General features: G+C 39.2%; 1 protein-coding gene across 1 annotated transcript; it reads left to right on the plus strand.

Annotated features, from left to right (window-relative positions):
• On the plus strand, positions 1–27,125 carry tbx22 (T-box transcription factor 22). Its single transcript, XM_055887973.1, has 8 exons — positions 1–276; positions 662–878; positions 3,357–3,458; positions 9,108–9,282; positions 11,111–11,275; positions 21,610–21,674; positions 21,761–21,846; positions 26,312–27,125. The coding sequence occupies exons 1-8, from the start codon at positions 120–122 to the stop codon at positions 26,842–26,844; spliced, it is 1,500 nt and encodes a 499-aa protein (XP_055743948.1). The 5' UTR covers positions 1–119; the 3' UTR covers positions 26,845–27,125.

Raw genomic sequence — 27,125 nt, forward strand, 5'->3', positions numbered from 1 at the left:
AGACAGACAGACAGACCGGGGGCTCGCAGAGGCCCTGGGTGAAGCGGAAAAAACGGAACAGCGCGCGACAAGAGTGCAGCCTTCAGGACCCCAGAGAAGACTAACCGCCTCGCGCCAGGATGCAGGGTCTGAGCTCACGAGCCCACGCTTTCTCGGTGGAAGCGCTGGTCGGTAAAACGATAAAGAGGATGAAGAAGGAGAACGGGAAGGACTCGAGCTCACCGGGAGACACAGAGACAGAGACAAGCTCCGTTCGACAGGAGACAAACGAACACGGTCGGTCAACTTTAACCCGCGCATCTCACTGGTTTACACACGCACTCTTCTGCGTCTAACTTGAATAAAAAGTCATATATTTTATAAGAAAGAAAAAATAAATATAAAAATGTAAAAAGAAAAACAGTACACTGTCCAAGTAGTAAAATAGAAAACAGCAACTTGTTTTGTGGCTTTGTTTTGAGTTTGTAGGACTATTGATGACACATTCCTAGCGTTTTTCACGTCAATGGTTTGTCAAACTGATGTGTTTTAATTAAAGGAAACAGCTGAAAGCTTTACACTTAAATGGAATCAAGCCAGCAGCATTCCGCATGTTCACGATGCAACACTTCTAATTTATCAACAATATAGAATGTCTGAAACTGTTCCTTTACTCAAAAAGATGACCCAAACGACCAGAGGAGGAAGGCTGGTAACACGCCAAGAAGGCTGGGAGAGTGCGACTCTGAGCCGGGGCGAGAAGAAAGGAGAAGACCGGGAGATATTGACTCTAACCCGGGTAGAGATGAGAGAGAGGTCCGGGTGGAGCTCCAGGGGTCGGATCTGTGGACCAGGTTCCATGAGATCGGGACAGAGATGATTATTACCAAAGCGGGCAGGTAAAACTGACCCTTTCACACGCCTACCAAACTGTCAAATTACAGACCTTTACACAAGCTAGCTAAACTAGGTAAAACTCAGACCTTTACACAAGCTAGTTAAACTAGGTAAAACTCAGACCTTTACACAAGCTAGCTAAACTAGGTAAAACTCAGACCTTTACACACTAACACACAGTAGCCAAGACACTACACGATGGACTACACACTAATCAAACTGTTAATTAATCTGATTTACAGTATGAGGATAATACACATTGGTTAGGAAAGAGGGCCGTACAATCGTATTGGCGTACAATCGTTTTACAACAAGTCACTGATGTTGCACTTGCAAAAACATATTTTCTATACAGGCCTATAGTTTATTATACAGGCCTAAAGCCTATTATACAGGCCTATAGTCTATTATACAGGCCTATAGTCTATTATACAGACCTATAGTTTATTATACAGGACTATAGTTTATTATACAGGCCTATAGTTTATTATACAGACCTATAGTTTATTATACAGGCCTATAGTCTATTATACAGGACTATAGTTTATTATACAGGCCTATAGTTTATTATACAGGCCTAGAGTCTATTATACAGGTCTATAGTTTATTATACAGGCCTATAGTTTATTATACAGGCCTATAGTTTATTATACAGGCCTATAGTCTATTATACAGGACTATAGTCTATTATACAGGCCTATAGTTTATTATACAGGCCTATAGTTTATTATACAGGCCTATAGTTTATTATACAGGCCTATAGTTTATTATACAGGCCTATAGTCTATTATACAGGACTATAGTCTATTATACAGGCCTATAGTTTATTATACAGGCCTATAGTTTATTATACAGGCCTATAGTTTATTATACAGGCCTATAGTCTATTATACAGACCTATAGTTTATTATACAGACCTATAGTTTATTATACAGGCCTATAGTCTATTATACAGACCTATAGTTTATTATACAGACCTATAGTTTATTATACAGACCTATAGTTTATTATACAGGCCTATAGTTTATTATACAGGCCTATAGTTTATTATACAGGCCTATAGTTTATTATACAGGCCTATAGTTTATTATACAGGCCTATAGTTTATTATACAGGTCTATAGTTTATTATACAGGTCTATAGTTTATTATACAGGCCTATAGTTTATTATACAGGCCTATAGTTTATTATACAGACCTATAGTTTATTATACAGGCCTATAGTCTATTATACAGGCCTATAGTTTATTATACAGGCCTATAGTTTATTATACAGGCCTATTGTTTATTATACAGGTCTATAGTTTATTATACAGACCTATAGTTTATTATACAGGCCTATAGTCTATTATACAGGACTATAGTTTATTATACAGGCCTATAGTTTATTATACAGGCCTATAGTTTATTATACAGGTCTATAGTTTATTATACAGGCCTATAGTTTATTATACAGGTCTATAGTTTATTATACAGGCCTATAGTTTATTATACAGGCCTATAGTTTATTATACAGACCTATAGTTTATTATACAGGTCTATAGTTTATTATACAGACCTATAGTTTATTATACAGGCCTATAGTTTATTATACAGGCCTAAAGCCTATTATTCGATTGATGTGTACGAAATCCTTATGTAGGCTGTATCTACAGTTAGCAAATTGTGTTTTCGTTGTATAAGATGACAGCCAAATGAAATGTACAATTTACTGCAGCCGTTGAACTATTGAATGTTTATTTGATTTCACCACTAGAAAAAACGTTTTTGCACAGTTAAAGCAACAACAGCAGTTTGTGAAGGAGGGGGAAAAGGCGAAAGGGCTTGTCGAGTATTTATTTTACAGGGTCAGCACTACCCCGTAAAAACTAAATGGGGATGCTTTTTATCATTTTATAAAGGCCGCTGGATTTTTTTTCATAGTATTTTAGGGTTGTATTTTTTCATAGTATTTCTATAACTTTATATTCTTTGACTCTTATCATATAATTAACAATGTACATGCTTTATTCCTCAGGAATTGGAGCTCTGTTATTTTGTAATTACATTTTGGGGTAATTTTGTCATTTTAATCTCTTTGCATATTCTTTAACATTTTCATAACATTTTCATAAAAGCACATGTTATTCTATATAGGCTAAACATTTCATGACTTGTTATAAAGTCTATTATCTCTGTTGCTGCAAAGTTCTTTTAAAACATTTGATAGTGCTTTTTATGAGACGAGTAATAAATCTCGGCAGAACGGCTTCGAGGTCTCAGAGCTTCACCTTGACTGGGGCCCGCAGCTTCTCTTTCAATGGTGTTACATTTCCAACGAATCTAACTGACGCATCAAAACACTGATCTCTGTTAGTTTTATTACTTCTCCACACTAGTTGATATTTAATAACATTATGTATTGAATTAAATACGCTATTATATGATGATCATTGTAGCTCATTTATCCTACTTTAAACTCTTTGTGTGTGTTTTCTACAGGAGGATGTTCCCGTCCTTGCGCGTAAAGGTGCGTAACTTGGACCCGTGCCAGCAGTACTACATCGCCATGGACGTTTTGCCCGTCGACTCCAAACGATACAGGTAGAATCTCAACGTATATGTAGCCTACAATTGTAAATTGCACGAAAGGAAATGGTCTCCTATTTTAGAAACGTACTTTAAAACCAGCGCATTATTGCACCAGTCGGTCTTTTCTTTCTTTCCACATTTCTCTGAATGAAGCTGCAAATTCTACTATATTTTTGTACTGTAAATCAAACATTTTACCCAATATACACACATTTAACGAGCACAGGGTGACAGTAGCGGTGCTTGGGTAAAATCACCCGGGAAGCCAAGCTAGGGGGAAAAAAGTCATATTACAACCAATGTGTTGTGATAAATGCGTTGTTTGCTCTATAACCTGTTAGTTCATATGTCTCTATAACCTGTTAGTTCATATGTCTCTATAACCTGTTAGTTCATATGCCTCTATAACCTGTTAGTTCGTATGACTCTATAACCTGTTAGTTCATATGACTCTATAACCTGTTAGTTCATATGCCTCTATAACCTGTTAGTTCATATGCCTCTATAACCTGTTAGTTTGTATGCCTCTATAACCTGTTAGTTCGTATGACTCTATAACCTGTTAGTTCGTATGCCTCTATAACCTGTTAGTTCGTATGCCTCTATAACCTGTTAGTTCGTATGCCTCTATAACCTGTTAGTTCGTATGCCTCTATAACCTGTTAGTTCGTATGCCTTGCTACGGTGATAGGCCTGAGGCCGAGACAATACGTTTCAGCTTTTAATGTCACGTGCACAAGTACAGTGAAATGCCATTCTTGCAAACTCAAAACCCATCAATGCAATAAAGAATAAAAATGTATTTAAATAAAAAATAATAAAGAAAGTTAAGAATTAGAAATATGAAATACACAATAAAGTAAGTAAGTAAGTAAGCATACTATATCCAGGAAAATTAAAAAAATTCAGTTCCAATACCATATTTAGAAGACACAATGGCAGAATAAAATCCACCACACCTTTGTTTTATTACAAAACCTGAGAGCAAGATGTGTCCGGTGGAGTCCACAAAGCATATAGCATGTAACAGTTACATGACCGGTAGCATGGTCAAGATGTGTCCGGTGGAGTCCACAAAGCATATAGCATGTAACAGTTACATGACCGGTAGCATGGTCAAGATGTGTCCGGTGGAGTCCACAAAGCATATAGCATGTAACAGTTACATGACCGGTAGCATGGTCAAGATGTGTCCGGTGGAGTCCACAAAGCATATAGCATGTAACAGTTAAATGACCGGTAGCATGGTCAAGATGTGTCCGGTGGAGTCCACAAAGCATATAGCATGTAACAGTTACATGACCGGTAGCATGGTCAAGATGTGTCCGGTGGAGTCCACAAAGCATATAGCATGTAACAGTTACATGACCGGTAGCATGGTCATATTTCTAACATGTTTAAACTACTAAACAACTATTGATTTGGAACGAGTTACCACAAGTGGAACATAAACAGGAGCTGCCTCCACTACTACAGAACCACATCAACATCATCTAAGCACCTCTGCTTAGTCTAATACAGCGCCAACTACAAGATTCCAAAAAACTATTTAGAAATCAATGTCAGCTCAATACTATGTCCATGGTGCTGCTTGCTGTGTGTGTGTTTAAGTATAACACCATGTTGACTCACCCTACTTGTAGAGAAACACCAATGCCCTCCTCCTCTCTTTCATGTTGATGAAACGGTCTATTACTCTGTCATAAACCCTTTGAGTTGTTGTTGTCCTAGCCTACTTGACTAAAATGCTTGCTAGCCTAACTTCCTTTCATGGGCAACGATTAGCCAACTAGTTAACTATGTCTATCTACATATTGAACTTCCAGCCTCTCAGGCCAGAGGCACAATCAGAATCGCCTTTTTAATCATTGGCCAGGAAGGAGAATTAAGTAAAACCACAAGTCCAAATCCCTATCTCCATCCATGGCTAATTTAGGAAAGGGACCATTTTAGCTAGCTAGCCACCAGAGGATAACAACACAACGAGATGCAACAATTCTAGTTTTTTTCTGTCAATGAGGTTTGGCTTTTGATGTGATGTGAAATTCCAAACTGGCTTCCCTTAACGCTTTTTTTGGTGTTGAGTTCACTCATCTTAGCTCAAAGCTCATTGCCTATTTTTGTATACTTTTTTCATCAAGGAAGGCCAAATGATTGCTGGCTTCCCTTGCAACAATGTCATGCTCTTTTTGACCAGACAGGATCAGACAGATGACCTACACATAGAGAGACAGAGGGGCGCTGTTTCGCTCACTCGGATGCTTTCTCCAGTGAGATACATTCAGCCTCTGGCGAATGAAAGGAACATTATGAAACACAGAGACACGAAAGATATAAAATAATGTATGTTTTTTCCCCTTTTTCTTGGTAATTTCTGTGGGAAGCCTGGCTTTCCTTAGCATCCATGAATACGCACCACTGGAGGGTGGAGGGGTATATCAAATAGAGCTAGGCCTCTATAGTCTAAATATAGTCACAAAAATGTTTTACTTGGAAAGTCAGTTACTTCATGGCAAAGCTTTGTAAGAGGAGAACTATGTGGTCACAACTCATTATTAGTCTTTTCACCTGTTGTTAGTGAAGCCAACTTGTCAACTCTGGGTGGACAATAAAGTCAAAGATATTCTATTCTGATGTTCTGTTCTGATGTTCTGTTCTGATGTTCTGTTCTGATGTTCTGTTCTGATGTTCTGTTCTAATGTTCTGTTCTGATGTTCTGTTCTGATGTTCTAATGTTCTGTTCTGATGTTCTGCTCTGATGTTCTGTTCTGATGTTCTGATGTTCTGATCTGATGTTCTGTTCTGATGTTCTGTTCTGATGTTCTGTTCTGATGTTCTGTTCTGATGTTCTGTTCTGATGTTCTGTTCTGATGTTCTGTTCTGATGTTCTGATGTTCTGTTCTGATGTTCTGTTCTGATGTTCTGTTCTGATGTTCTGTTCTGATGATCTGATGTTCTGTTCTGATATTCTGTTCTGATATTCTGTTCTGATGTTCTGTTCTGATGTTCTGATGTTCTGTTCTGATATTCTGTTCTGATGTTCTGTTCTGATATTCTATTCTGATGTTCTGTTCTGATGTGCTGATGTTCTGTTCTAATGTTCTGTTGTGATGTTCTGTTCTGATGTTCTGTTCTGATGTTCTGTTCTGATGTTCTGTTCTGATGTGCTGATGTTCTGTTCTGATGTTTTGTTCTGATGTTCTGTTCTGATGTTCTGTTCTGATGTTCTGTTCTGATGTTCTGTTCTGATATTCTGATGTTCTGTTCCGATGTTCTGATGTTCTGTTCTGATGTTCTGTTCTAATGTTCTGTTGTGATGTTCTGTTTTATTTAGGTATGTGATATTCTGATGTTCTGTTGTGATGTTCTGTTATATTTAGGTATGTGATATTCTGATGTTCTGTTATGATGTTCTGTTATATTTAGGTATGTGATATTCTGATGTTCTGTTGTGATGTTCTGTTTTATTTAGGTATGTGATATTCTGATGTTCTGTTGTGATGTTCTGTTATATTTAGGTATGTGATGTTCTGATGTTCTGATGTTCTGATGTTCTGATGTTCTGTTCTGATGTTCTGTTCTGATGTTCTGTTCTGATATTCTATTCTGATGTTCTGCTGTTCTGTTCTAATGTTCTGTTCTGATGTTCTGTTGTGATGTTCTGTTCTGATGTTCTGTTCTGATGTTCTGTTCTGATGTTCTGTTCTGATGTTCTGATGTTCTATTCTGATGTTCTGTTCTAATGTTCTGTTGTGATGTTCTGTTTTATTTAGGTATGTGATATTCTGATGTTCTGTTGTGATGTTCTGTTATATTTAGGTATGTGATGTTCTGATGTTCTGTTGTGATGTTCTGTTTTATTTAGGTATGTGATATTCTGATGTTCTGTTGTGATGTTCTGTTTTATTTAGGTATGTGATATTCTGATGATGTGATGTTCTGTTATATTTAGGTATGTGATATTCTGATGATGTGATGTTCTGTTTTATTTAGGTATGTGATATTCTGATGATGTGATGTTCTGTTATATTTAGGTATGTGATATTCTGATGTTCTGTTGTGATGTTCTGTTTTATTTAGGTATGTGATGTTCTGATGTTCTGTTGTGATGTTCTGTTATATTTAGGTATGTGATATTCTGATGTTCTGTTGTGATGTTCTGTTTTATTTAGGTATGTGATATTCTTATGTTCTGTTGTGATGTTCTGTTTTATTTAGGTATGTGATATTCTGATGTTCTGTTGTGATGTTCTGTTATATTTAGGTATGTGATATTCTGATGTTCTGTTATATTTAGGTTTGTGATATTCTGATGTTCTGTTGTGATGTTCTGTTCTGATGTTCTGATGTTCTGTTTTATTTAGGTATGTGATATTCTGATGTTCTCTTCTGATGTTCTGTTATATTTAGGTATGTGATATTCTGATGTTCTGTTTTATTTAGGTATGTGATGTTCTGTTCTGATGTTCTGTTATATTTAGGTATGTGATATTCTGATGTTCTCTTCTGATGTTCTGTTATATTTAGGTATGTGATATTCTGATGTTCTGTTTTATTTAGGTATGTGATGTTCTGTTCTGATGTTCTGTTATATTTAGGTATGTGATATTCTGATGTTCTGTTCTATTTAGGTATGTGATGTTCTGATGTTCTGTTTTATTTAGGTATGTGATATTTTGATGTTCTGTTTTATTTAGGTATGTGATATTCTGATGTTCTGTTGTGATGTTCTGTTTTATTTAGGTATGTGATATTCTGATGTTCTGTTCTGATGTTCTGTTCTAATGTTCTGTTCTGATGTTCTGTTATATTTAGGTATGTGATATTCTGATATTCTGATGTTCTGTTATATTTAGGTATGTGATATTCTGATGTTCTGTTTTATTTAGGTATGTGATATTCTGATGTTCTGTTTTATTTAGGTATGTGATGTTCTGATATTCTGATGTTCTGTTTTATTTAGGTATGTGATATTCTGATGTTCTGTTGTGATGTTCTGTTATATTTAGGTATGTGATATTCTGATATTCTGATGTTCTGTTTTATTTAGGTATGTGATATTCTGATGTTCTGTTTTATTTAGGTATGTGATGTTCTGATATTCTGATGTTCTGTTTTATTTAGGTATGTGATATTCTGATGTTCTGTTTTATTTAGGTATGTGATGTTCTGATATTCTGATGATGTGATGTTCTGTTATATTTAGGTATGTGATATTCTGATATTCTGATGATGTGATGTTCTGTTATATTTAGGTATGTGATATTCTGATGATGTGATGTTCTGTTATATTTAGGTATGTGATGTTCTGATATTCTGATGTTCTGTTATATTTAGGTATGTGATATTCTGATGATGTGATGTTCTGTTATATTTAGGTATGTGATATTCTGATGATGTGATGTTCTGATATTCTGATGTTCTGTTATATTTAGGTATGTGATATTCTGATGATGTGATGTTCTGTTATATTTAGGTATGTGATATTCTGATGATGTGATGTTCTGATATTCTGATGTTCTGTTATATTTAGGTATGTGATATTCTGATGATGTGATGTTCTGTTATATTTAGGTATGTGATATTCTGATGTTCTGTTGTGATGTTCTGTTATATTTAGGTATGTGATATTCTGATGATGTGATGTTCTGTTTTATTTAGGTATGTGTACCACAGCTCTCAGTGGATGGTGGCAGGAAACACGGACCACTCCTGCATTGCGCCACGCTTGTACATGCACCCGGACTCCCCGTGCGTGGGCGAGACGTGGATGCGTCAGGTGATCAGCTTCGATCGGGTCAAACTGACCAACAACGAGATGGAGGACAAGGGACACGTAAGTCACATCTCTCTTTCTGATCTACAATCATTTAATCATCTGTGTTCTACTATCTGACTGCTAATCTATAGGACTTTATTAAACATGGCTAGAATGCTGTTTTAGCCAATCAGCATCCAGGATCCAAACTACCAGGTTTAAAACTACTTTTATAATCCGGGAAGTGTAGGTACTGGATGCTGATTGGCTGGAAGCCATGGTTTATCAAACAAGTCATTATATTATAAACTGGTTACCAACATTATAAACTGGTCACCAACATTATAAACTGGTTACCAACATTATAAACTGGTTACCAACATTATAAACTGGTTACCAACATTATAAACTGGTTACCATCATTATAAACTGGTTACCAACATTATAAACTGGTCACCAACATTATAAACTGGTTACCAACATTATAAACTGGTTAACAACATTATAAACGGGTTACCAACATTATAAACTGGTTACCAACATTATAAACTGGTCACCAACATTATAAACTGGTCACCAACATTATAAACTGGTTACCAACATTATTAGAACAGTAAACGAGTCATTATATTATAAACTGGTCACCAACATTATAAACTGGTTACCAACATTATAAACTGGTTACCAACATTATAAACTGGTCACCAACATTATAAACTGGTTACCAACATTATAAACTGGTTACCAACATTATAAACCGGTTACCAACATTATAAACTGGTTACCAACATTATAAACTGGTTACCAACATTATAAACTGGTCACCAACATTATAATCTGGTTACCAACATTATAAACTGGTCACCAACATTGTAAACTGGTTACCAACATTATAAACTGGTCACCAACATTGTAAACTGGTTACCAACATTATAAACTGGTCACCAACATTATAAACTGGTTACCAACATTATAAACTGGTCACCAACATTGTAAACTGGTTACCAACATTATAAACTGGTCACCAACATTGTAAACTGGTTACCAACATTATAAACTGGTCACCAACATTGTAAACTGGTTACCAACATTATAAACTGGTCACCAACATTATAAACTGGTCACCAACATTATAATCTGGTTACCAACATTATAAACTGGTCACCAACATTGTAAACTGGTTACCAACATTATAAACTGGTCACCAACATTGTAAACTGGTTACCAACATTATAAACTGGTCACCAACATTGTAAACTGGTTACCAACATTATAAACTGGTCACCAACATTATAAACTGGTCACCAACATTATAAACTGGTCACCAACATTATAAACTGGTCACCAACATTATAAACTGGTTACCAACATTATTAGGACAGTAAACAAGTCTTATAACAATTTATAATTACATAAGGCTCCTCTGGGGTTGGGGGTACATGGACAATATACCACGGCTAAGGGTTTTATGCAGGCTGTACTCCGCATTGCGTTGTACATAAGAACAGCCCTTAGCCGTGGTATATCGGCCATATACCACACCTCCTTATTGCTTAATTCTATTCTATCACTGTATTTTATGGTTCAAGAATAAACAATTTACTGAAAGAGGCTTCGAACTATCTGAGATGAGAAATGTTTTGTTAGAAAAAAGATCACGATGAAAGTTAAAATGGCTACTGCACGGTGATGGTGTCCGGTATGTTTGTCTGGGATTTGGTGGTTGTTATTGGTAGACCTGTTGTGAAGTTGGCGTATCTTTAAAGGCAGCTGGTTGCTATATAATCTTGCACGAAGTTTAGAAACCGCCAAAACACAACATACATGGCCAAAATGCATGTAACATCTATGTTGTGCTGATGGACATCACATTGACTTCGTTCTCTAAATTACTCTGTTGGTTCAGATTATTCTACAGTCAATGCATAAGTACAAGCCTCGCGTCCATGTGATCCGCCACGACCCCCGGCTGGACCTATCAAAGATCCCCTCGCTGGCCACTGAGGGTATGGCCAGCTTCTCCTTCCCAGAGACAGAGTTCACCACCGTGACAGCCTATCAGAACCAACAGGTATTTTCTCTCAGCCAGTCAGAACCAATAGGTACTTTCTCTCAGCCAGTCAGAACCAATAGGTATTTTCTCTCAGCCAGTCAGAACCAATAGGTATTTTCTCTCAGCCAGTCAGAACCAATAGGTACTTTCTCTCAGCCAATCAGAACCAATAGGTACTTTCTCTCAGCCAGTCAGAACCAATAGGTACTTTCTCTCAGCCAGTCAGAACCAATAGGTATTTTCTCTCAGCCAGTCAGAACCAATAGGTACTTTCTCTCAGCCTATCAGAACCAATAGGTACTTTCTCTCAGCCAGTCAGAACCAATAGGTACTTTCTCTCAGCCAGTCAGAACCAATAGGTACTTTCTCTCAGCCTATCAGAACCAATAGGTACTTTCTCTCAGCCAGTCTGAACCAATAGGTACTTTCTCTCAGCCTATCAGAACCAATAGGTACTTTCTCTCAGCCAGTCAGAACCAATAGGTACTTTCTCTCAGCCAGTCAGAACTAACAGGTTTCACTGTGGTCTGAACTAGATACTCAGTATAATGGATCAGGAACTATGGTCTGGACTAGATACTCAGTATAATGGATCAGGAACTATGGTCTGGACTAGATACTCAGTATAATGGATCAGGAACTATGGTCTGAACTAGATACTCAGTATAATGGATCAGGAACTATGGTCTGGACTAGATACTCAGTATAATGGATCAGGAACTATGGTCTGGACTAGATACTCAGTATAATGGATCAGGAACTATGGTCTGGACTAGATACTCAGTATAATGGATCAGGAACTATGGTCTGGACTAGATACTCAGTATAATGGATCAGGAACTATGGTCTGGACTAGATACTCAGTATAATGGATCAGGAACTATGGTCTGAACTAGATACTCAGTATAATGGATCAGGAACTATGGTCTGGACTAGATACTCAGTATAATGGATCAGGAACTATGGTCTGGACTAGATACTCAGTATAATGGATCAGGAACTATGGTCTGGACTAGATACTCAGTATAATGGATCAGGAACTATGGTCTGGACTAGATACTCAGTATAATGGATCAGGAACTATGGCTTCACTGTGGTCTGAACTAGATACTCAGTATAATGGATCAGGAACTATGGCTTCACTGTGGTCTGAACTAGATACTCAGTATAATGGATCAGGAACTATGGCTTCACTGTGGTCTGAACTAGATACTCAGTATAATGGATCAGGAACTATGGCTTCACTGTGGTCTGAACTAGATACTCAGTATAATGGATCAGGAACTATGGCTTCACTGTGGTCTGAACTAGATACTCAGTATAATGGATCAGGAACTATGGCTTCACTGTGGTCTGAACTAGATACTCAGTATAATGGATCAGGAACTATGGCTTCACTGTGGTCTGAACTAGATACTCAGTATAATGGATCAGGAACTATGGTCTGGACTAGATACTCAGTATAATGGATCAGGAACTATGGTCTGGACTAGATACTCAGTATAATGGATCAGGAACTATGGTCTGAACTAGATACTCAGTATAATGGATCAGGAACTATGGTCTGGACTAGATACTCAGTATAATGGATCAGGAACTATGGTCTGAACTAGATACTCAGTATAATGGATCAGGAACTATGGTCTGGACTAGATACTCAGTATAATGGATCAGGAACTATGGTCTGGACTAGATACTCAGTATAATGGATCAGGAACTATGGTCTGGACTAGATACTCAGTATAATGGATCAGGAACTATGGTCTGAACTAGATACTCAGTATAATGGATCAGGAACTATGGCTTCACTGTGGTCTGAACTAGAAACTCAGTAGAATTAATATGGAGGACTGGCTTCGTGTGTGTGTGTGTGTGTGTGTGTGTGTGTGTGTGTGTGTGTGTGTGTGTGTGTGTGTGTGTGTGTGTGTGTGTGTGTGTCCATGTGTGTGTCCATGTGTGTGTCCATGTGTGTGTCCATGTGTGTGTCCATGTGTGTGTCCATGTGACCGTGGTGTTGCCTGTGGTCCCTGCAGTAACAGAAGACTCTCGTGGGAGCAGCTCTCTTCATCAGGGTCCACCTCACTTTTGCTGCATAGTAATATAGAGAAACACACACCATCTGTTCAGGACAGAAACACTATCATCACATCACTGTAACAACATTACTGTAGCTACATTACTTCTATCATCACATCACTGTAACTACATTACTGTAGCTACATTACTTCTATCATCACATCACTGTAAATTCATTACTGTAGCTACATTACTTCTATCATCACATCACTGTAGCTACATTACTACTATCATTACTGTAGCTACATTACTACTATCATCACATCACTGTAGCTACATTACTTCTATCATCACATCACTGTAGCTACATTACTACTATCATTACTGTAGCTACATTACTACTATCATCACATCACTGTAGCTACATTACTACTATCATTACTGTAGCTACATTACTTCTATCATCACATCACTGTAACTACATTACTGTAGCTACATTACTTCTATCATCACATCACTGTAGCTACATTACCACTATCATTACTGTAGCTACATTACTTCTATCATCACATCACTGTAGCTACATTACTACTATCATTACTGTAGCTACATTACTACTATCATTACTGTAGCTACATTACTACTATCATTACTGTAGCTACATTACTACTATCATTACTGTAGCTACATTACTGCTATCATTACTGTAGCTACATTACTACTATCATCACATCACTGTAACTACATTACTACTATCATTACTGTAGCTACATTACTACTATCATTACTGTAGCTACATTACTACTATCATCACATCACTGTAGCTACATTACTACTATCATTACTGTAGCTACATTACTACTATCATTACTGTAGCTACATTACTCTATCATCACATCACTGTAACTACATTACTACTATCATCACATCACTGTAGCTACATAACTACTATCATCACATCACTGTAACTACATTACTGCTATCATCACATCACTGTAACTACATTACCACTATCATTACTGTAGCTACATTACTACTATCATCACATCACTGTAACTACATTACTGCTATCATCACATCACTGTAACTACATTACTACTATCATCACATCACTGTAACTACATTACTGCTATCATCACATCACTGTAACTACATTACTACTATCATCACATCACTGTAACTACATTACTGCTATCATCACATCACTGTAACTACATTACCACTATCATTACTGTAGCTACATTACTACTATCATCACATCACTGTAACTACATTACTACTATCATTACTGTAGCTACATTACTACTATCATTACTGTAGCTACATTACTGCTATCATTACTGTAGCTACATTACTACTATCATCACATCACTGTAACTACATTACTACTATCATTACTGTAGCTACATTACTACTATCATCACATCACTGTAACTACATTACTACTATCATTACTGTAGCTACATTACTACTATCATTACTGTAGCTACATTACTACTATCATCACATCACTGTAGCTACATTACTACTATCATTACTGTAGCTACATTACTACTATCATTACTGTAGCTACATTACTACTATCATCAAATCACTGTAACTACATTACTACTATCATTACTGTAGCTACATTACTACTATCATTACTGTAGCTACATTACTCTATCATCAAATCACTGTAACTACATTACTGCTATCATCACATCACTGTAGCTACATTACTACTATCATCACATCACTGTAACTACATTACTGCTATCATCACATCACTGTAACTACATTACTACTATCATTACTGTAGCTACATTACTACTATCATCACATCACTGTAACTACATTACTACTATCATTACTGTAGCTACATTACTACTATCATCACATCACTGTAACTACATTACTACTATCATTACTGTAACTACATTACTACTATCATCACATCACTGTAACTACATTACTACTATCATCACATCACTGTAACTACATTACTACTATCATCACATCACTGTAGCTACATTACTACTATCATTACTGTAGCTACATTACTACTATCATCACATCACTGTAACTACATTACTACTATCATCACATCACTGTAACTACATTACTACTATCATCACATCACTGTAGCTACATTACTACTATCATCACATCACTGTAACTACATTACTGCTATCATCACATCACTGTAACTACATTACCACTATCATTACTGTAGCTACATTACTACTATCATCACATCACTGTAACTACATTACTACTATCATCACATCACTGTAGCTACATTACTACTATCATCACATCACTGTAACTACATTACTGCTATCATCACATCACTGTAACTACATTACCACTATCATTACTGTAGCTACATTACTACTATCATCACATCACTGTAACTACATTACTACTATCATTACTGTAGCTACATTACTACTATCATTACTGTAGCTACATTACTACTATCATTACTGTAGCTACATTACTACTATCATCACATCACTGTAACTACATTACTACTATCATTACTGTAGCTACATTACTACTATCATTACTGTAGCTACATTACTACTATCATTACTGTAGCTACATTACTACTATCATCACATCACTGTAGCTACATTACTACTATCATCACATCACTGTAGCTACATTACTACTATCATTACTGTAGCTACATTACTACTATCATTACTGTAGCTACATTACTACTATCATCACATCACTGTAGCTACATTACTACTATCATCACATCACTGTAGCTAGATTACTTCTATCATCAAATCACTGTAGCTACATTACTACTATCATCACTGTAGCTACATAACTACTATCATCACATCACTGTAGCTACATTACTACTATCATCACATCACTGTAGCTACATTACTACTATCATCACATTACTACTATCATCACATCACTGTAGCTACATTACTACTATCGTTCCTGTATTTACATTACTACTATCATCTATCGTCAAGCTGAAGATGTTAGTCATGGCCGCTCTGTTTCTGTCTCCTAGGTAACTCTGCAGTATTTTCTCCTCACATTATTAGCCCAGAACGTTGTTGAATTATTACTTTAAGCCGGGAAGAACTTTTGGATATTAGAGCAGCGGTAACTCACTGTTATACCACCCCTGCCTTGTCACAACACAACTGATTGGCTCAAACGCATTAAGAAGGAAAGAAATTCCACAAATGTACTTTTACAAAATGCACCTGTTAATTGAAATGCATTCCAGGTGACAACCTCATGAACCTGGTTGAGAGAATGCCAAGAGTGTGCAAAAATGTTCTACTTCCGGCGCCAACAGAGATGGCCGCCTCGCTTCGTGTTCCTAGGAAACTAGAATTTTTTTATGTGTTATTTCTTACATTGGTACCCCAGGTAATCTTAGGTCCCGACATGCAGTCGGGAGGAACTACTGAATATAAGAGCAACGTCAACTCACCATCATTACGACCAGGAATATGACTTTCCCGAAGCGGATCCTGTGTTTTGCCTTCCACCCAGTACAATGGATCTGATCCCAGCCGGCGACCCTAAACAACGACGCCGTAAAAGGGGCAAACGAAGCGGTCTTCGGTCTTCTTAGAAAGTGCATTGACGATGTCGTACCCACAGCAACGATTAAAACATTCCCAAACCAGAAACCATGGATTGATGGCAGCATTCGCGTGAAACTGAAAGCGCGAACCACTGCTTTTAACCAGGGCAAGGTGACCGGAAACATGACCGAATACAAACAGTGTAGCTATTCCCTCCGCAAGGCAATCAAACAAGCTAAGTGCCAGTATAGAGACAAAGTAGAGTCGCAATTCAACGACTCAGACACAAGAGGTATGTGGCAAGGTCTACAGTCAATCACGGATTACAAAAAGAAAACCAGCACCGTCGCGGACCAGGATGTCTTGCTCCCAGACAGACTAAACAACTTCTTTGCTCGCTTTGAGGACAATACAGTGCCACTGACACGGCCCGCTACCAAAACCTGCGGGCTCTCCTTCACTGCAGCCGAGGTGAGTAAAACATTTAAACGTGTTAACCCTCGCAAGGCTGCAGGCCCAGACGGCATTCCCAGCCGCGTCCTCAGAGCATGCGCAGACCAGCTGGCTGGTGTGTTTAAGGACATATTCAATCAATCCTTATCCCAGTCTGCTGTTCCCACATGCTTCAAGAGGGCCACCATTGTTCCTGTTCCCAAGAAAGCTAAGGTAACTGAGCTAAATGACTACCGCCCCGTAGCACTCACTTCCGTCATCATGAAGTGCTTTGAGAGACTAGTCAAGGACCATATCACCTCCACCCTACCTGACACCCTAGACCCACTCCAATTTGCTTACCGCCCCAATAGGTCCACAGACGACGCAATCGCAACCACACTGCACACTGCCCTAACCCATCTGGACAAGAGGAATACCTACGTCAGAATGCTGTTCATTGACTACAGTTCAGCATTTAACACCATAGTACCCTCCAAACTCGTCATCAAGCTCGAGACCCTGGGTCTCGACCCCGCCCTGTGCAACTGGGTCCTGGACTTCCTGACGGGCCGCCCCCAGGTGGTGAGGGTAGGTAACAACAAGGTAGCGTTCTGAGCCCTCTCCTGTACTCCCTGTTCACCCACGACTGCGTGGCCATGCACGCCTCCAACTCAATCACCAAGTTTGCGGACGACACTACAGTGGTAGGCTTGATTACCAACAACGACGAGACGGCCTACAGGGAGGAGGTGAGGGCCCTCGGAGTGTGGTGTCAGGAAAATAACCTCACACTCAACGTCAACAAAACAAAGGAGATGAATTTGGACTTCAGGAAACAGCAGAGGGAGCACCCCCTTATCCACATCGACGGGACAGTAGTGGAGAAGGTGGAAAGTTCCTCTGTGTACACATCACGGACAAACTGAAATGGTCCACCCACACAGACAGCGTTGTGAAGAAGGTGCAGCAGCGCCTCTTCAACCTCAGGAGAATGAAGATATTCGGCTTGTCACCAAAAGCACTCACAAACTTCTACAGATGCACAATCGAGAGCATCCTGTCGGGCTGTATCACCGCCTGGTACGGCAACCGCTCCGCCTACAACCGTAAGGCTCTCCAGAGGGTAGTGAGGTCTGCACAACGCATCACCTGGGGCAAACTACCTGCCCTCCAGGACACCTACACCACCCGATGTCACAGGAAGGCCATAAAGATCATCAAGGACAACAACCATCCGAGCCACTGTCTGTTCACCCCGCTATCATCCAGAAGGCGAGGTCAGTACAGGTGCATCAAAGCTAGAACCGAGAGACTGAAAAACAGCTTCTATCTCAAGGCCATCAGACTGTTAAACAGCCATCACTAACATTTAGTGGCCGCTGCCAACATACTGACTCAACTCCAGCCACTTTAATAAAGGGAATTGATGGAAATTATGTAAAAATGTATCACTAGCCACTTTAAACAATGCCACTTAATATAATGTTTACAAACCCTACATTACCCATCTCATATGTATATACTGTACTCTATACCATCTACTGCATCTTGCCATCTTTATGTAATACATGCATCACTAGCCACTTTAAACTATGCCACTTTATGTTTACATACCCTACATTACTCATCTCATATGCATATACTGTACTCTATACCATCTACTGCATCTTGCCTATGCCGTTCTGTACCATCACTCATTCATATATCTTTATGTACATATTCTTTATCCCTTTACACTTGTGTGTATAAGGTAGTAGTTGTGGAATTGTTAGGTTAGATTACTTGTTGGTTATTACTGCATTGTCGGAACTAGAAGCACAAGCATTTCGCTACACTCGCATTAACATCTGCTAACCATGTGTATGTGAACATTAACATCTGCTAACCATGTGTATGTGACAAATAAATTTGATTTGATTTTGATTTGATTTTGAGCTGTCATCAAGGCAAAGGGTGGTTACTTTGAAGAATCTCAAATATAAAATAGATTTGGATTTGTTTAACCATCTTTTGGTTACTACATGGTTTCAAATGTGTTATTTCATAGTTCTGATGTCTTCACAAGTATTAGAGAATGTAGAAAATATTAAAAATAAAGAAAAACCCTTGAATGAGTAGGTGTGTCCAAACTTTTGACTGGTACTGTAGTTCATATTGTTCATGGCCCTGACCCCTGCTACAGGGGTCACTATGACAAGCTGTGACTTGGGAAACCATAGTTCCTACTAAACCGTCTTTTCCCAAACTGGGGTACGGGTACGATGCCGTCGGGGGTACGCCAAATAAAAATGTGATTCACATTTTCAAATACTCCATTTAGATTTTTCCACGGGGCTATACATTAGTTTTTTCTCACCTGAGTAGCCTCGTTTCACTGCCAAAAATCGAATGAAACCATCTAGTGTTCAGCGAAATAACAACACAATGTCAAATTTGTATTTGTATTTGTTATGGATCCCCGCTACTCTTCCTGGGGTCCAGCAAAATTAAGGCAGTTTATACAATTTTAAAACATTACAATACATTCACAGATTTCTCAACATCCAATCACATTAACCGTTACTCTCTCGCGGGAATTCCACTAAAGATCCATATGTAGCTGCTGCTCGAAAATTGATAAATGGTTAAAAAAAGTAAGGCCTGCATCCATAGAGACAAATACCAGCTCTACTGGTAGTACTGCTACTGCCAGCAGTACTACACCTGCACCTGTCGACGACACAAGTTGTTCTGCTTCCACGAGAACATCCAATGCTAGCATCAGTAATTCTATATTTGTTATTAGCCCAGCTAGCATGGACATTGACAGTTGTAAATCTGATGCAGCCGAAGAGCTACTGCCCCTTACCTGGGAAAGCACCAAACAACAGACAGGGACGTTGGACCATCGAAGAGCTACTGCCCCTTAACCTGGGAAAGCACCGAACAGCAGACAGGGACGTTGGACCATCGAATAGCTACTGCCCCCTTACCCGGGAAAGCACCGAACAGCAGACAGGGACGTTGGACCATCGAAGAGCTACTGCCCCCTTACCCGGGAAAGCACCGAACAGACAGGGACGTTGGACCATCGAAGAGCTACTGCCCCCTTACCCGGGAAAGCACCGAACAGCAGACAGGGACGTTGGACCATCGAAGAGCTACTGCCCCTTACCCGGGAAAGCACCGAACAGCAGACAGGGACGTTGGACCATCGAAGAGCTACTGCCCCCTTACCCGGGAAAGCACCGAACAACAGACAGGGACGTTGGACCATCGAAGAGCTACTGCCCCCTTACCCGGGAAAGCACCGAACAGACAGGGACGTTGGACCATCGAAGAGCTACTGCCCCCTTACCCGGGAAAGCACCGAACAGCAGACAGGGACGTTGGACCATCGAAGAGCTACTGCCCCCTTACCCGGGAAACACCGAACAACAGACAGGGACGTTGGACCATCGAAGAGCTACTGCCCCCTTACCCGGGAAAGCACCGAACAGCAGACAGGGACGTTGGACCATCGAAGAGCTACTGCCCCCTTACCCGGGAAAGCACCGAACAACAGACAGGGACGTTGGACCATCGAAGAGCTACTGCCCCCTTACCCGGGAAAGCACCGAACAACAGACAGGGACGTTGGACCATCGAAGAGCTACTGCCCCCTTACCCGGGAAAGCACCGAACAACAGACAGGGACGTTGGACCATCGAAGAGGAACAAATATGATGAGAACACATTGATTTGGGTTTCACTTACACTACTGTTCAAAAGTTTGGGGTCACTTAGAAATGTACTTGTTTTTAAATAAAAGCACACTTTTTGTCCATTAAAATAACATCAAATTAGCTTTTGATCAATTGATCATTAGAAAACACTTTTGCAATTATGTTAGCTGAAAACTGTTGTGCTGATTAAAGAAGCAATAAAACTGGCCTTCTTTAGACTAGTTGAGTATCTGGAGCATCAGCAAATCTGGATTCGATGACAGGCTCAAAATGGCCAGAAACAAAACACTTTCTTGGAAAGAAACTGAATATCTTGTACAACGCTGTGTACTACTCCCTTCACAGAACAACGCAAACTGGCTCTAACCAGAATAGAAAGAGGAGTGAGAGGCCCCGGTGTACAACTGAGCAGGTGGACAAGTACATTAGAGTGTCTAGTTTGAGAAGCAGGCGCCTCACAAGTCCTCAACTGGCAGCTTCATTAAATAGTACCCGCAAGACACCAGTCTCAATGTCAACAGTGAAGAGGCGACTCCGGGATGCTGGCCTTCTAGGCAAAGCTGTGACTTTGGAAACCATTGCTCCTACTAAACCATGTAGGTCGTATTCCTAACCCTCTGTCCTGATTTGTTGTTTGTGCTGTCAGATCACCAAATTGAAGATTGACAGGAACCCATTTGCTAAGGGCTTCAGAGACCCAGGACGGAACAGGTAAACAAACACAGCTATAAAGTGTCTACACCATATTCTCTATAGAGTTGACTATTTTAACACTTGTGAACGCTCTCTCTGTGTAGGGGTGTGTTGGACGGCCTCATGGAGTACCATCCCTGGAGAAGTCCCCTCAGTCTGGAGTTCAAACCATTTACTCTACAGCTACAAGGTGAATGGCTACTGACAGACACACACAGACCAATTCCGACACTCATTATTACAAAAGTAAAACTAAGAACAATTCTGTTAATTCAAATCACAGACATTTACATTGTATAACTCTAGTTATGGTTGTTAATCTAACTCTAGTTATGGTTGTTAATCTAACTCTAGTTATGGTTGTTAATCTAACTCTAGTTATGGTTGTTACTCTAACTATAATTATGGTTGTTAATCTAACTCTAATTATGGTTGTTAATCTAACTCTAGTTATGGTTGTTAATCTAACTCTAGTTATGGTTGCTAATCTAACTCTAGTTATGGTTGCTAATCTAACTATAATTATGGTTGTTAATCTAACTCTAGTTATAGATGTTAATCTACCTCTAGATATTGTTGTTAATCTATCTATAGTTATAGTTGTTAACCTCACTAGGGTATGTGTCCCACCTCGTCAACAGCCAGTGAAACTGCAGGGCGCCAAATTCAAAACAACAGAAATCCCAAAATTAAAATTCCTCAAATATACAAGTATTTTACACCATTTTAAAGATACACTTGTTGTAAATCCAGCCACAGTGTCATTTTCAAAAAGGCTTTACGACGAAAGCACACCAAACGATTATGTTAGGTCAGAGCCAAGTCACAGGAAAACACAGCCATTTATCCAGCCAGAGAGGGGTCACAAAAAGCAAAAATATAGATAAAATGAATCACTAACCTTTGATGATCTTCATCAGATGGCACTCATAGGACTTCATGTTACACAATACATGTATGTTTTGTTCGATAAAGTTCATATTTATATCCAAAAATCTCAGTTTACATTGGCGCGTTATGTTCAGTAGTTCCAAAACATCCGGTGATTTTGCAGAGAGCCACATCAATTTACAGAAATACTCATAATAAACATTGATAAAAGATACAACTGTTATGCATGGAATTTTAGATCCACTTCTCCTTAACTTCTCTGCGCTACATTTTCCTAAACAACCGCTAGAATTGCAGGGCGCCAAATGCAAAAATATTACTAAAAATATTTATAATCATGCAATCACAGTGAAATATACCAAAACACAGCTTAGCTTGTTGTTAATCCACCTATCGTGTCAGATTTTGAAAATATACTTTACAGCGAAAGAAATCCAAGCTTTTGTGAGTGTAGCAATCAATCCTAGAACAGTTAGCCTTACATTAGCTTTGTTAGCTTGGTCACGAAAGTCAGAAAAGCAATAAAATGAATCGCTTACCTTAGATAATCTTTGGATGTTTGCACTCACGAGACTCCCAGTTACACAACAAATGTTATTTTTTTTAATCGATAAACTTTTATCAAAAAAAAATGCCATTTGGGTTGCGCGTTATTTTTAGAAAACCAAAGCCTTGTTCCGTTCGACAAATTCCAAAAAGTATCCGTAATGGTCGTAGAAACCTGTGAATTTTTTTTTATAATCAATCCTCAGGTTGTTTTTAACAAACATAATCGATAATATTTCAACCGGACCATAACCTATTCATTAAGAGACAAACAGAAAATGGAGAGCTCCTCTCGCGCACGCAGGAACTATTCGGAGGACACCTGGCTAGTTTTGAAACATCTCGTTCATTGTTCAAAATAAAAGCCTGAAACTATGTCTAAAGCCTGGTCACAGCCTGAGGAAGCCATTGGAAAAGGAATATGGTTGATACCCCTTTAAATGGAAGAAAGACGGTCCAGGAAACACAGATTAAAAAATAAAATAAAAAATCACTTCCAGGTTATATTTTCTCAGGTTTTCGTCTGCAGAATACATTTTGTTATACTCACAGACAATATGTTGACAGTTTTGGAAACTTGAGTGTTTTCTCTCTTAATCTGTAAATTATATGCATATTCTACAATCTGGGCCAGAGAAAATGTCCGTTTACCTTGGGAACGTTAACTTCTTCTGGCTGCAAGCCCGAGGCCGGCCACAATATGACAACAGCCACTTCAAGTGCAGGGCGCGAAATTCAAAATACATTTTTTAGAAATATTTAACTTTCACACATTAACAAGTCCAATACAGCAAATGAAAGGTACACATCTTGTGAATCCAGCCAACATTTCCGATTTTTAAAATGTTTTACAGCGAAAACACAATATAGCATTTTATTAGCTTACTACAATAGCCTACCACACTACCGCATTCATTCATCAAGGCACGTTAGCGATAGCAATAGGCACGTTAGCGATAGCGAATAAACCAGCAAGATATATAATTTTTGACTAACCTTGATAAACTTCATCAGATGACAGTCCTATAACATCAGGTTATACATACACTTATGTTTTGTTCGAAAATGTGCATATTTAGAGCTGAAATCAGTGATTATACATTGTGCTAACGTTGCATCTTTTTCCCACAACGTCCGGATATTTTTCTGACACTTTTTCTGACACTCAACTATTCTGACCAAATTACTATTCATAAACATAACTAAAAAATACATGTTGTATAGGAAATGATAGATACACTAGTTCTTAATGCAATCGCCGTGTTAGAATTCTAAAAATAACTTCATTACGATATGCAGTTTACGTTATGGCGAGAGAGTACCCAAAACCTGGCCGCAAACGACTAGTTCACATGTACGACAGATATATGAAATAACATCATAAAATGGGTCCTACTTTTGCTGATCTTCCATCAGAATGTTGTACAAGGGGTCCTTTGTCGGGAACAATCGTTGTTTGGATTTAGAACGTCCTGTTCTCCAGTCAATTAGCATGGAAAGCTAGCAAAGTGGCGCTAAGCTCTCCTTCCTGAACAAAGGCACACAACGCAACACGCCTAACGTCCCGAAAAAATGTCAATAATCTAATGAAACTATATTGAAAAAACATACTTTACGATGATATTGTCACATGTATCAAATAAAATCAAGCCGGAGATATTAGTCGTCTATAACGACAGCTGTACAGAAGGCAAATCCAGGTCCCTTCGCGCGCTCTCCAGAAAACAGGAAACTGGTGACACGTCATGCCAAGAGCTATTATGCAAGCCCAGATCAAGTTACATACTCCATTTCTTCTCTCACTCCTTGTCGACAGCTAGTGGAAGACGTATGAAGTGCATCTAAACTAATAAATATCAAGGACTTTAATAGGCAGCCCCTAGAAGAGAGCATCGATTTCAGATTTTCCACTTCCTGTCAGGAAGTTTGCTGCAAAATGAGTTCTGTTTTACTCACAGACATAATTCAAATGGTTTTAGAAACTAGAGAGTGTTTTCTATCCAATAGTAATAATAATATGCATATTGTACGAGCAAGAATTGAGTACGAGGCCGTTTGAAATGGGCACTTTTTATCCGGCTACTCAATACTGCCCCTGCAGCCCAAACAGGTTAATTGAAGAAATAAAAAATCTGACCCCTAGCGTCAAGAGGTTAATGCAACCGCTGTGTCAGATTTCATAAAAACTTTACAGAAAAAGCACACCATGCAATAATCTGAGTACAGCGCTTAGAGACCAACACAATCCAAACAGATATCCTCCATGTTGTGTAGTCAACAGAAGTCAGAAATAGCATTATAAATATTCACTTACCTGTGATGATCTTCATCAGAATGCGCTCCCAGGAATCCCAGTTCCACAAAAAATGTTTGTTTTGTTCGATAATGTCCATCATGTATGTCCAAATACCTCCTTTTTGTTCGCGTGTTAAGCCCAGTAATCAAAATTCATGAGGCGTGAACACTAGGTGCAGACGAAAAGTCAAACAGTTCCCGTTACAGTCCGTAGAAACATGTCAAACGATGTATAGAAACAATCTTTAGGATCTTTTTAACATAAATCTTCAATAATGTTTCAACCGGAGAATTCCTTTGTCTGTAGAATTGCAATGGAACGCAAGCTGTCACGTGAACGCGCGTGACCAGCTCGTGGCTCCCTGGCAGACCTCTAACTCATTCCCCTCTCATTCGCCCCCACTTCACAGTAGAAGCCTCAAACAAGGTTCTAAAGACTGTTGACATCTAGTGGAAGCCGTAGGAAGTGCAATATGACCCCATAGACACTGTGTATTTGATAGGCAAAGATTTGAAAAACTACAAACCTCAGATTTCCCACTCCCCGGTTGGATTTTTTCTCAGGTTTTCGCCTGCCATATGAGTTATGTTTTACTCACAGACATCATTCAAACTGTTTTAGAAATTTCAGAGTGTTTTCTATCCAATACTACTAATTATATGCATATTCTAGCTTTTATGGCTGAGTAGCAGGCAGTTTAATTTGGGCATGCTTTCATCCAAAATTCCCAATGCTGCCACCTACCCTAGTGAAGTTAATCTAAGTGTGTTTTTGGTTGTTAATCTAACTCTTATTATGGTTAATAATCTAGGTGTGTTTTTGGTTATTAATCTAAGAATAGTTTTTGATTACTAGTTACTACTATTAGTTATTAGTTACAGTTATTGATCTTGTTTTTAAACCCCTTCTGTTGTTTCATCAGGAGGTAGCTGTGGGTCTCTAGGCAACTGCACTTCTCCTCTGAAGAGCCTTGTCCCTCTCTCCTGTCCTCCGACCTCTCACCCCTTCACCCTCTCCTCCTTCTCCTGCCCTGACACCAGCCTGCACTCCTGTTGTCTTCCCCTCTGCTGCAAGACCTCCCCCTTCTCCCCCATGCCGGCCAGACCCTACCCTTGCCCCCGGCGCTACTCCCCCCTGCCTCCCCTCCTCTCGGCCCTGCAGGGGAAGAAGGCTCCAGGCTTCAGTGCTCTGTGTCTTCAGGGGGGCGGTCCCAGACATCCTCCAAGCCTGCAGCCACACCTCCTACAGGCCCCTCCCTCTCACAGCTCCCCGCGGGGACCCGGCCCTCACTGCTCCCACCCAGACCCAGCTCCCCCGTACTGTCTGTACCGCTCAGGTCTACCCAGAAACGCTCACCTCGCTGCTTTCTCATGCCACGCCAAACTGGCTGACAGCACCACAGACTGTCTGCTACGCCAGACACCCTGGAACACCACCATCAACCACTGCCTCTGACCTCTAACCCCTGACCCTACCTTAACCTTACCCTAACCTAGCAATAACAAGTAGCCCTTATCCTGGAAACTATAGCGCCAGAGAGATGGGAGAATTAGAGGCAGCATACAGTATGTTCTGGACAAACCATCATCATCCATTAAAGCTGTATCAGACCATCATCAACTACTAAAGCTGTATCAGACCATCATCATCTACTAAAGCTGTATCAGACCATCATCATCTACTAAAGCTGTATCAGACCATCTACTACTAAAGCTGTATCAGACCATCATCATCTA

Source organism: Salvelinus fontinalis, chromosome 29 (genome assembly GCF_029448725.1).
Source record: "Salvelinus fontinalis isolate EN_2023a chromosome 29, ASM2944872v1, whole genome shotgun sequence".
Lineage (NCBI taxonomy): Eukaryota > Metazoa > Chordata > Actinopteri > Salmoniformes > Salmonidae > Salvelinus > Salvelinus fontinalis.

Bases quoted from the DNA above. Each gene is read 5' to 3' on its own strand.
- tbx22 (XM_055887973.1), top strand. From the start codon at position 120: ATGCAGGGTCTGAGCTCACGAGCCCACGCTTTCTCGGTGGAAGCGCTG. The intron at 277-661 runs GTCGGTCAACTT...TTACTCAAAAAG, and splicing joins ACAGGAGACAAACGAACACG to ATGACCCAAACGACCAGAGG. The intron at 879-3,356 runs GTAAAACTGACC...TGTTTTCTACAG, and splicing joins ATTATTACCAAAGCGGGCAG to GAGGATGTTCCCGTCCTTGC.